At 29.0% G+C, this 13012-nt stretch overlaps 1 protein-coding gene across 1 annotated transcript; it reads left to right on the forward strand.

The window, feature by feature from the left end:
* The first annotated feature begins 6542 nt into the window (after positions 1–6542).
* On the forward strand, positions 6543–12617 carry LOC135139874 (uncharacterized). Its single transcript, XM_064070224.1, has 22 exons — positions 6543–6595; positions 6704–6789; positions 6963–7026; positions 7235–7300; positions 7379–7439; positions 7491–7543; positions 7601–7674; positions 8270–8339; positions 8408–8457; positions 8524–8552; positions 8602–8817; positions 8874–8932; positions 8998–9080; positions 9391–9493; positions 9547–9633; positions 9774–9877; positions 10003–10073; positions 11102–11244; positions 11942–12007; positions 12075–12122; positions 12184–12227; positions 12453–12617. The coding sequence occupies exons 5-22, from the start codon at positions 7381–7383 to the stop codon at positions 12615–12617; spliced, it is 1524 nt and encodes a 507-aa protein (XP_063926294.1). The 5' UTR covers positions 6543–6595; positions 6704–6789; positions 6963–7026; positions 7235–7300; positions 7379–7380.
* The last annotated feature ends 395 nt before the right edge of the window (positions 12618–13012 follow it).

Below are 13012 nucleotides of genomic sequence, written 5' to 3' on the forward strand. Positions count from 1 at the left end.
TGGGCTGACGAATCTAAATATAAAGTCTTCGGACAAATACATAGAATTTTGTTCAAAGAAACAAAGACTAAAAATGTTATTGGCCTGTGTAGTTCCAACAATGAGACACGGAGGTGGCTCGTGTTTAGGATTTTTCCTTTTTTGCCGGCCAAGGAGATTTGGTTATAATTGCTGGGATTACTCACAAAAAAAAGTCATCATCTTGGGAAGCAAGACAGTGCCATCGAGAGTGCCTTAACCGATAATAATTTTTACCATCATGCAGGTCAATTATCCAAACGTTACTAGCTGGCAAAGAAGAGGAAGGTGCCCTCCAAATCATGGCGTGGCCTTCCCAAAGTTCGGATTTGAATCTGATAGAAAAATAATAGGATGAACTTGATAGAAAGGTCAGGAAAGGATGTGGGACTAAAAGAAAACCTGCAAGGGGTTCTCCAAAGAGAGTGGGACAATATCCAGCAGGAAAGTTGTAAAATCAGTGGCAAGAATGCCGAGAAAGCGCGTGCGGTAATTACATATAGAGAGGTTTTTTAATGAAATTTAATTTTTTTTGTCCTATACACTGCCTTATAAATACGATTTTGCTGTAACATATTTGTCTGTTTATTAAAAAATTTGCCACAAGTAATATTTTATTAGGCTAAATTGAACCAAATATTACAGCATTTATCAACTTTCCCCCGGTGACCATTCTTTCGTGAGCGATAGTGAAAATTAGGAAAGAAAGTTGGATAAGTTACCACGGTGGGAGTTGAAAAACTCCAGCTGCACTTGCTCGGACCATGTTATCTGCGCTTCTATACTGCCGTCAATGTTTTATTGTTTGCATAATAAATTTATAAATAAATAAAACACTTGATCAATGCTAAAATCTAATTGTTAGTATGCCAAAGGAGCTATATTAATTATTAAAACCTCGATTACTAAATTAAAATTTTTCTACGTCCAAAATTGTTTCAATTTTACAAGCTCATATCTTTTCGATTATTAAAGCAAATTTAGATTGAGTATTATTAAAAAGCAGCTAGGACGTAGAAGTTTACTGTGTATAAATTTTACAATAATCCATTACGTTATTTTAAAGTTAGTCTATACCAAATGAACGCAAAATTGAAACAAATTTATATAGTGTACATGTTTACTAGTCCTACCAGGCAAAAGGTTTATTATATATCCCTAGCCTAGTAAGAGTAATATGAGGCAAATATATGCGTACTTGGTAGGATAATAAATGCTAACGAGGTTAACGACAGCATCTTTACATTTTTGGAGTCAATTAAACTTAGTAATGCCATTAATATATTTATATTATTTTACTTTATATAGTAATATAGATTTTTTGTTACAATGAAGTTAACAGCTTAATTGTACCATTTTATAAAGTGAATATTGTGAGCGAAGAAACAAACTATTTTTGTTATTACTACCTCAGTCTAATCTATTAGTACCTACAGCAAACTAAAGCTGGATAGCTCGACCTTCAGCTTTTTTTGTGACCTAGATCTCCAAGTTCCCTTAAATTTGACTTTTAAAACCCTTGTATGAGATTCAATTTTCTTAATAGAGATTGGTGTAAACTGCTCAAAGAAAACCAGAAAGTAGGAAAAGGGATGCCTATAGTATATAAGATAATAGGTTAAAGACAGTTAATTCTCCGAAAAACTGGTTAACAGGTCTTCGAAATAGCAAGTTAAATAGCAAGGGCTCATCCCCCCCCCACCACCTTGTTACCCTAAATAATATTAGTTACTTTATTTTAAATTAGTTAAATATCATATAATCTTTACGGTTAAATTAAGAGTAAGTAAATTAAATTTTAATTGCTATAAAACGGAATAAATGACCTCCTACCGTGTAGAAATATTCTTTATTATATTATTAAATCACCTTTCAAAAATTCCTGTAGCGTCTGAACTAGGATCATGAGTTACTATAATAAAGATTTTAATAGAACGCCTAATGGTGTCATATAAATGAAGTAACTGATGGCAACAATTATTGTCCGCTTTTTTACTTTTTTTTTTTTATTAGTGCCTTTAACAAAGGTATAAAAGGTATAAATATTTTTACTTAATGGCGTCTTTATAATCTAATTTGAGCTTAATAACACATATATATATATATATTCTTGAAAAGTCGATGACTTGGGGATTAAAGTTAACAAATTTTCTATGGAAAAAGGTTTATCTTTTATATAGTTTTACAGCTCGTAACATATTGCTGTAAAGACATTTTTAAAAAAAAATAATTAAATATAATTATGTTTATGGTAGATGAACATCTTTACACTTAAAATTTTAATGTGATTGCTATTACTGAGTGAAATACCTGCAGCTCCGTTGTTCACCTTTTTTACAACTTATTTACTATTTAATTTGCACTGCACGCTTACAACAAGTTTCTAGAAGTAGTGCGATCTCAGATGTCACCTCCACAGGGGTAAGTGTTTCAATAATTCCTCAATAACCTATCTTGGAGGCTTAAAACGCTAGTAAATTTTTATGATATTTTAAAGATTAAAAGATTGTAAATGTTAATTAAGGCCATTTGATCTAAAAAATGTAGGATTATTGTATTAGCGTACCATATATGTGCATATATACTTGATAAAAGGTTCATTACGGGTTTCCTCCTTTCTAGTGAGGGCTCATAGTCGGGGAGACCCTGCTGGCCTGGGTCTCCAGGTGGCCTCGGGTCTTGTGCTTAGTGCTGCCTTTCCCGGTGGTGGTTTCTAGCGGTTTCCACAACACTAGACCAAATGGTGGGAGCCCGGGCCCGATATTTACCCCTTTTTCAGTCCTTCGGGACGGTCATTATAGCTCTCTAAGGAGCGTACACTGGGGGGCACTCCTCCTCCAACCCCTGCAGAAGAGGGGGATCCAGATTAAGCGGCTTAAGGTCTTAAGAAGACCGGTGGTATTTTGCCAATGCTAAAAAAAATAGGATTCATGGGATTTTTTTTCTTTTTCGCGTTTCTCTGTCTCGTAGTTGTTCCATTTAGTCTGGAGGGCTTGGTAATTGATAAAAACTCAAACCAAAGCCAACCAACCAAACAAAATAAACTCATTTAGTGATCTAGGGTTACTAATAACACGATGCATTATTTATTAAAACAGTTAATGTTTGCTTTCGGTCATCCATACCGTATGTAACGTTTGGTATCTCCAAAAATAATAATGATTACATAATTCAAAAATAATTTTTTTTGTCCGATGCTGCCTTTTTATTATAGCATAAATCGCATAGGGGGCTCCACTAAGTCAAGAGTAAAAAGTAACACCATTAATTAGTAAACTTAATATTAAATGGATAAATTAAATTCTTAGAGTTAAGTCGAAAATTTTCCTGTTTAAGGTGTAAAGTGTGCAGCGCCAAATCATCGACTTTTTACTTGGTCAGCGAAATTTAACGGAAATGCATCAAATCTAGGGAGGCCATTAGAAAAAAGTTTATAAGACAGAATTCGAAAAAACATCCACGCTGTGCCATAGCTGAGGTTAGAAATCATGTAACACGGCGAAATTGAGGCATAACTAACTATTTTAAAGGCCGCGAAAGATTGAAGCTGGTTTTTCGTTTCACTCAACATATTATAAGTAAAAGCAAGATGCGATGCTCGTCAAACAGTGCTGTAACTCTTCAATCTGGTTATACATACAAAAAGAAGTTGATAGCAATGGAGTGCTTGCGAATAAAATGTTTTCTGTTTCTTATAATAATCATTTCACTTTAAAAAAAACGTAAATGTCCATTGGCTACAATTCTATTATAGTAAGAAATAATTGCTAGTAGCGATGCTTAAGCCAGTTAAGGACCTAAATATGACAATGGTTAAGTGCCTCTATATGCGCCTCCTGTTGCGGACGGCGTTTAATGTAGGAAATAAGATGCAAAAATATAGCCAGGTTGAGGGGTGAATTTGTGTCAAGCACGAGGCTTAACCCCTCTCTAACTACACTTTATTCTTTACAACTTTCCTAAATGTATGAAGTATTAAACGAAAACCGATTTTATTTGCCTGCTCTTCTATGTATTGCAGCACTAGAAATATCTTCTGCCTAGCCGACCAAGGGGTATTTTGGTAATGTGTCTGTGATTGAAGTTTATAAACTCGCTAGCGAGCCGTTTAAGACAGACTTAAGTTTCCTTTTTATGCTCAATGCTTCAAACCCTGTGCGACATGCACTTAAAACAACCGGCCTTCCGTGCCCATAATTATAGACAGATACTAGCGGGCTGTACGTCATTAACCCACAAAATGAACCTATGGCGAACGTTCGCTTGCCGACTGTAATTGAGGCGCTCCACAACTGATCTTTGCCATCTGTTAGTCCTGCTGGAGCTGTATGACAAAGTAAGACTTAAATAGAAACCACTTGATCACACAGACTATTGGTACGCAAACTCTGAAACAGACTAACGGTATCTTTTTAAGCAAGAAAAGGGAACAAAAGATCAACAATTGACGAGAAAATGCTTGCCACTTTATGTAAAAGATGATTTAGCCCTAAAGGGTTTAACATCTTGTACCTAATTAGGCAGGCACGAGCACTTCTGTTGCTCGGTTGGGTTAGAGCAAGCTGGTGGAAGGATTTTAGGTTATGTTATATTCCCTATGATAAAGCGCTTTGTAACTTTTGTTCTTGGCTGTTCTGCTTTAACTGTTCTGTTTAACTTTTAGTCGTTTCCTATTTATTCTTTTAGTTTTATTATAATGTTATTGCTCTTTTCATAATTTTTGCTTATCTTTATTTTTTGTTTTAGTTTACTTTTTTATTTTAAACAAGTTTCGGAATTCCTATTACTCTACTCTAGTTGCTGTTACTTTCGCGCTTTTTATTTCCATAGAACTTTATGATCTTTACTTATAGTTATAACCAAAGACGGCTTCATATGTATATACCTTAAAAAAATATTTTAAATTATTAGTTTGATGATTGAAAAGCATAAAAGCAATATTAATAGATTATATAAAAAAAAAGACTAATATGTACTGCGTGATTCATTTTAACATTTTATGCGATTTATATATATAAAGGAAAGCAATATTTATTAAAAACAAAATTATTCATTTTGAACATAAATATTTTTGTTGCTATGTTATTGTTTTAAGTAGTTTTTCTTCCCCGTTTCTCTCTAGTAACCTTAGGCTTTTTTTATTTTATTAACGCATAAAAAGTGTTGGGGACAATTGAGGAAAAAAGAAAGAGCTTAAATAAAACCCCTTTGAGGAAAATGTACTTACCTGTATAAAATAGTTATGGCTTTCTTGAATCTCTTTTAGAAAAGCGACGAAAACTTTAAGTTAATTTACCGCGCTTTAATTTTTTTTTTTTAATAGTCTAGTGTAACTATTGTATTATATTACATTTTAGCTATTAATTTAATTAAAATTTTTAAGTTTGGTACTGAATAAATAATAGCGAGCTTCTATAACCCAGCTTTCTTAGGTTTATTTTGTTACAGAGGCTTTATATATTTTAAATACTACTTGTATTTTTAACTTTTTTATCCCAAATATAAATAAAACTTTTTTTGAAAAGTTAGTTTAATACAATTTAACAGTAACTTATAATAACTAAGTAAACCGAAAAAGTTATTTACACTTTCCAAAATTAAAGGCGTGAGTTTAGCTCAGCAAAGAATTGTAATTTAGAAATAAAATTTTTTTGCAAAATGTAAAGATATTCTAAAATATGGAATTCTTTCCTAAAAACCGTAAAATGTTGAAAGCTTAAGAAACTTAACTGGATGCCTTGAAAAGTTACCGGTAGGAGTAACACCGTGCTGCAACTATACTTCGAAGAGCATAAGTGGGTAATAGTTAGCTTAGCCTTACCTGATTCTAGTCTTTTTTAGTTCTCCTAAAGCTTTATTATATATTTTCTTCTAATAAACTATGCATCGGCATAAAAATGTTGAAGTAAATGTTCTAAACTCCCTTATAGAAAGGATGAACAGCATGGATAAAGGTTTTCTGGGTCAATAATAATGTTTAAACAGTTTTTACATTGATTTCCAACTTTCAGATTTTCGTTTTATGGCTGTAAATGATTTATTAAATAACTTGCAACTTTTTGATGAAGCCACTGCTGTATATTTTTTTTAATATTAAGTTGTAAAATCAAGCATTTGCTTAAAAATTTTTTATACTTTTAGCTCCCCGAAGAGTTGGAAATTGCTATTGTTTGTCGCATACTTGATTTATTATCTGATAAAAATGGGGAAGTTAAAAGTCTTGCTGCGAGTTGGTCTCTTTTTTTAAGTTATTTTTTTGCTTATAATAGTAAACCCCTTCTTTTTCTATATAGTTTGAAAATTCTTATTTTGAAAGTGAGAGACTCTCAAAAAGAGTTGATTATATCTCATCTCTGTCGTAACATTTTATCTGAAGATGAAAACTTACGTGACATATCCTTCATGGGTAGCCTTTTTTTTTAAGTCACATTCATAAATTAACTAAATTTTTTAAAAAATGATAAAGGAATTAAACTTTCTATAATGCAGTTACCAATATCTGACAGTTGCACTGCTTTATTATTACAGTTAAATAGTCATCTATTGAACATTTTAGAAAGTTCAAATCAAAGTTCAGGTAATATATTTTTAGATTGTTTTCTTTCGCTAATACTTTTATTTATTAACTGAATTTTTTTTTTTAAGGACGTGTAGTAATTTTCTTTTTATTGTTATTCTTTATAAGCTCATTACGAAGCCTTAAACATATTGGTCGAGTTATATAGTAAATATGGACTTTTATTAAAACCGGCGCACATAAATTCCGTTAAGGTCTACTTACGCCACTTCCGTTATTTATTAATTTCTTTTTAAAAAGAGCAAGTAATTTATATTTTTATAATTTAAATTTTTTTAAAAAATTATTTTTCAAAAAAGATGTCGAAACTTTTATACAGTAATAAGATTATGAAAAAGTAGTAACTTTAAGTTTATAATTTCAAAAGGTTCTTCTTTCAGCCCTAAAAACGCAGATTGCTGTGAACCAGAATCGAGTGATTTGTGCATTTGGTAGTTATTATATAATAATTTAATACTTCTTATTTTAATTTTTTTTTGTATTTTTTAACTCTTTTTAACAACTTTTCACTTAATTATTCTCTTTTTGCTTCCTTATTAAAAAAATCTGACTTTGTTAATTTTTTTACTTAATATCATTTTACTTTTGTTATCTTGCATTTCTTGAAAAGAAATCCTTTGAAACCTTTTTTTTGTACAGGTGCGTTAAGCCCTTTTCTTTCAGACACGTTGTTTTATGAGATTATAGAGGATTCTATTCTTCCAGGTACTCATACAAAAACTTTTAGCCTTCGAATCTGTAAAACTTTTGTGGGTCTTTTTATAAATTTATTACAAAAAAAAGGGATGAAAGCGGATAACAATAATTTTATGAAGATTTTTATAAAACTTTTGACTATAATTGCGTAAGCCTTTTTGAATTCTTCTGAATTTTTTTATGTGTAATTAAATTAAAGCTACAAAACGGACGATCAACTTTACCCTCATGTCCCACGCGTAGCCTTGCTTAGTAAATCTTTTATTTTAATTGGTCATAAACTTTTAACTTCATTATTTTTTTGTTTAGTTATAAGTTTACTTGAAGATTTGAACGCACCAAATTCTGAAGAAGGTGAAGAATTTCTTGTAGATTCCATTCTGGTATTAAAAAATTTTTGTTTGTCTCAAAAATTATATTTAATTTATAAATTATAAATAATCAATTTTTTTATTGATTTTATTGACTTAAACTTCAACGTGTAAAATGATTTGCAGTAAATTTATTGAAATATATAGTTTTTAAACTTAGTAATATTTTTTACTTTCATTTTGTACTGGCTTATTCCCTTGGGGAACCAGATAGTACAATTGTAGCTCTCCTATAGCTCACCTTTACTATCATAAATATGTATATCCAATCAAAAAATAAATGAAAAACACATGCAAAACCTCGTGTAAAATTCATAATAAAGTAGACATATTTATTGGAAGAGTACAGGTTTTCACCAATAAAAAAAAAAAAAGAGAAAAATGGGCTACTAATTTCATAGAGTGAGCAAGTCCTCTGAGTTCCTCAACCACTTTTTTTTCCTGCTTTTAGAGATAGCGAAGAAGAGGGACTTCAAGAAAAACTCTTAAGAAAAGTTTTAAAAAAATCTTCTAAGCTACCCAATAATATTTTTGTTTCAAATAGTACTTATATTATATATATTTTTTAATATCCTCGTAGTTTTTTATGACATTCTTTACGTTGTAGTGTTTAAACGCGCTTTTTCGAAAATGCCCCAATCAGATGTCTCCGTTTGTTAAGGAGGTTATCAGGATTGGTACTACTGATAACTAAACACGTTTATTGGAGAAGAAAAAATCAATACTTTTTTATGTTAATATAAAGGCGTTCAGTATATTTCATACGATCCAACTTTTGGGGAATCCGAAGTTGAGGTGATAAAAAATTCTTTTAATTACAATTTCTATAATGAAAACCTTATTTTATCATTATTAATGTAGCTAAGCTCCACCGATTCTGAGCACGAAGAGTAAGCGATTGTAGTTGTTTGCTGAGTTAACCATTTTATACTCGCATAGTGATGAGGAAACTTTTAGTGAAAACGATGACCAATCCTATAAAGTCCGACTGGCTTGCAGTCAACTGCTTAGCTGCATTTTTAGCTACGCTGAACACGTGAAAAAGGCTTCCTTGCCGACGCTTGAAAAGGAAGCCTTCAGACAAAAGCGGACTCGCCTTTCTGATGAAGATAACTTTTCGTTCGTTGCTGGGCTCGATTCGGTGGTCCTCTGCTGGTTTTTTCAATAAATTCCAGAATTTCATTGTTGAGATTATTTTTCTGCTTTTGCAGCGCCAATAGAATTCAATATGAATACGAGCAATTGGTTTTCACTGCAGTTTGTGAGCTTGGTAGTATTCAGCCATTGGTAGAAATTTTTATCTTTAATGGTAGCTCATTGGTCCTTTTTTTAAAGCTGTGGCCGTGGTGAGTTTTATTCGGACGTGTCGTGGCAGCGTTGATATTTTTTCGCCGCTTATTGGACCGCTGATTAAAAAGGTTTTCCATTAGTTAATATTAATATATAAAAAAATAATGAAAAAGTAAATGAATAATAAAAAAATGGAATTATAGTAACAAAAACAAATCTTTATACAAAATCGACTTTTCATATATATATATATATTCATACTGAACCATATAAAACATATAAATAATTAAAAATATATTACGAATAATAATGAACATAAACCAATGAATTAAGGAAAAATCAACATTTTTTACTTAATAAAAATATATAATTAGAGAATAATATATATAAAAAACTAAAAGTAATGAAAAAGTACTCAACCAACAACTTATTTATTAGTTGAGGCGCAGCAAGGAAGCCGTGCTTTCCGCTTGCTTAAAAGTTTTAACTGAACTCAGCAAGTCACAATTTTCTTGCTTGGCTGGCGAGCGCGTGTTGTTGGGTACTTTTATGCATTCATAATATTTTTAAAGCATTCTTTATGAGGCTTATAAGCCGAAGCGCTTTCTTGCATACTATTGGCTCCCAAATCCACTCCCGTCCTGAAGCGTTCTGTTGTTTCAATGGTCAATAATTTCATAGGTAATTTTTATTTGAACTCTCTATCGAAGCATGCTTTTTTAGATTTCACTAAAAATAGTAATATGTAAAAATATTTACACGAAATTAGCGCGATATTTATGAAGCCTGAAGTTTTGTGTATTTATTATCGCCATTATTAGTTCATCAGGGTTTGGAAAACAGCAATTACATGTGCTTCCGGGTCTATCAGCCAATCTGTGAAGCGTCACTCGAAGTGCACTCGAATATTCTCAGCGATTCATTGGTTACTATTTAGTTTGTATATCTCAGCGATTCATTGGTTACTATTTAGTTTGTATATCATAGAAAACTTTTTACTTATTTATTGGTTGGCCTTTATAACTTTTTATTATTGGCTTACAATTTTAGGAACTCTTCATTACACTAGTTCCCTTGGTCGCTTCTTCGGTTGCGATAGGCTCTAATGCTGAAGATGTTGGGTATATTATTTAATAATAATAATAAATATATTAATAACGAAACATCAATTCTAATAATGAAAAGGTTCAATGATTGGAATGAATTTCGTTTTTTATTCTTATTTTTATAAAAGAATTTTATGTATTATTTTTTTATTACGTTTAAACTTTTTTATATTTATTTTAAAACAGCTGAAAAAAATATAATGAAAAAAAATGCTAACTTTTTGCTTTAAATAAAATAAATATAAAAAAGTTCATGGAAGTTTTTTTATTTTATAGTTTATTAATATTAGAAAGCTAAGAAGTGAATATTTTTTAATGAGAAAACAATTAAATAATAAAGTTGTATAATACTTTATTTAATAATATATAATAAGTAAATTGTGTTATACTTTCATAATATATTAATGTGTTATATTAACCATTAATAGTGCGTGGAAGAAACTTACTATTATATAAAAGTAAATAATTACTAATTACTTTAAATAATAATTCTTTTTATATAAATAATTTAACAATAAAAAAATAAAAATGAAAACTTAACAGTACTATTATTATAAATAGTATTGTATTAATAAAATGAAATTTTTTTAATTAATAAAACAACAATAATAATAGTAACGATAAAAAAATAGAAATAAATATAATAAATATATATGTAAATAATACTTATTTTACATAGCAAGTGTAGTAATATACATACACTTTATTAAATAATATCAGTACAATAAAATATATAATAAGAAATAATGATTTTTTAAATAATTATAGAATAAATAATAAACGACACAAACATATAATAAAAGTCTTTTCCATATTTGTTTAACATTTTTAATAATATAAAATAGTAATATAAATATACTTTTATAAATAAGTGTACCAAAAAATATTATAATAAAACATAAACTTTATTTATATAATAAAAATTTCATTATTATTTATTAAAAAAATTATTTTATTAAGCAGTAATAATGAAGAAACTATTATTTTTTTTATAAAAAAAATAAGTATACACTTCATTAAATAGTGATAATGATATTCAACAGTGCATTGGCCAATTATCTTCACGATTGGGCCGTTTCTATTTTTTCAAGTGAAAATAGTGAACTCTCAGTTAAAGGAAAATCTTTATGTTTATTGTCTTTGATACAAACATATCTCGGCGCTTTTCTTGATGCCCTTAAAAACGGTTGATTATTATTATTATTTTGGGGTTATCTTTATTGGTTGAAATTTTTATTTAAAATTTATTGAACTTTGAAATTTTTTTAATGAAAAAAATTAATATTATTTAAAAAGTTTTATAAAGTTATTATTTATTATTTTTGTTATATTGAATTTTCAAATATTTTTAATGGAAAAAAATTGATATTTTTATGATTATTTAAAAATTTTTATGTTTTTATTTGATTTTTTGTTATAATGGATTTTTAATTTTTTTTTGTAGTTAAAAAAGAAAACTGATACTTTTTTATTAGTTTAAAATCTTCATTATTTTTATTACAATGAATTTTAAAATTTAATGGAAAAAGAAATATTATTATAAATTTATATATTTTTTATAATGAATTAATTATTTTATGTCGATGCAAAGAAATATTTAAAAATTTTTACGATAAGTTTTTATTTGATTTCTGTTATTTTAATGAATTATCAATTTTTTATTTTTTATGAAGGATTTTTGATACTTTCATTATTAAGAAAATTTTTAAAAACGTTTTTACTTATTATTTTTATAAATAATTTTTTTTTCTTTTATGAAATTCTTTATTATATGTAAAAACTCTCAACTTTTTATATTTTTGATTTCCTTAAAATTTTTTAGGCTGTAAATATTTATTTCGTATATATAATTTTATATACTTTTTTTGAACTACTTTTATTAGAGTTTGTGGTTGAAACGTTGATGGCTTCTTTGCGTAGTGAAAGTTTTCGTTTTGTAGCCCTTGAAGGTTCTTTCTTTTATTAGTTATTATTATTATTATTATTATTATTATTATTATTCTTAAAATATAATAGGCTTTGAACGTATTGCCGTTTCACCCAACTCTTCTTGTTTTACTAGAAGTATTAAAAAATATTTTACTTTTTTACTTTTTATTATCTATTTTATTTTCTATAATAACAGCCGTATCCCCTTTACTTCTCGCTATCGCTGAGCTTTTTAAAGAGGTTTTTATGAATATTTCATCTATAATATGAAAAGAAGGTTTGCGCGACTATTTTTATATAAATTATTATTAGTACCAATAAAAACAGTCCAGTTTTTCTATTGGTTTAATATTTATTACAAATAAATAATAACGAAACTACAGGACTTACAATAAATGTTAAATTTTATTTTTATAATGAATAATTATTTTATTGACCTGCGTAGTCAATATTTACTACCTAAAGGCCGGAACACCTCGTGCAAGTGCTCTTAAGACCGTACGAACTTTTTTATCAAATTCTCTGTTATTGGTGGACGAGGAGACAATTCTCAAGCTTATTGAACACGTGACACCAACGTTGGACGTATCGGATGCGCAGGAATTTTATAATATTTTATTTATATCTTAAATAGTAGATTGTTGTTTTTTTTAATTATATAGGCCGCGGCGGGCGCCTTTGATTTGTTGACTTCTATGTTGGCCCGTGCACCTCATTTGTCGCGATTCATACCTGTACGTTACTGGTTTGTAAAAGCGCCAATACATTTTTATAAAGTTCAATTTGTAAAGATCGACCCTATTATGAACTTTCTTTATTGTTCTCAACATCAGGAAAAACTTATTAAACCACTTTTAAACTTTATGGAGGCCTTTTGCAAACCTTTTACTGTTCATGAACCTTTACACTAATTCTCATTTTTATTTTTATTATTATTATTATTATTATTATTATTATTATTATTATTATCGAGTTTCTTGCAGCTTTTGGGTAATTTTTTTTTGAACTTTTTACTCTGCTTATAC

The sequence above is a fragment of the Zophobas morio genome, unplaced genomic scaffold (genome assembly GCF_036711695.1).
Source record: "Zophobas morio isolate AGI-343-1 ecotype UQ-CSIRO unplaced genomic scaffold, CSIRO_AGI_Zmor_V1 ptg000037l, whole genome shotgun sequence".
NCBI classification, from domain to species: Eukaryota; Metazoa; Arthropoda; class Insecta; order Coleoptera; family Tenebrionidae; genus Zophobas; species Zophobas morio.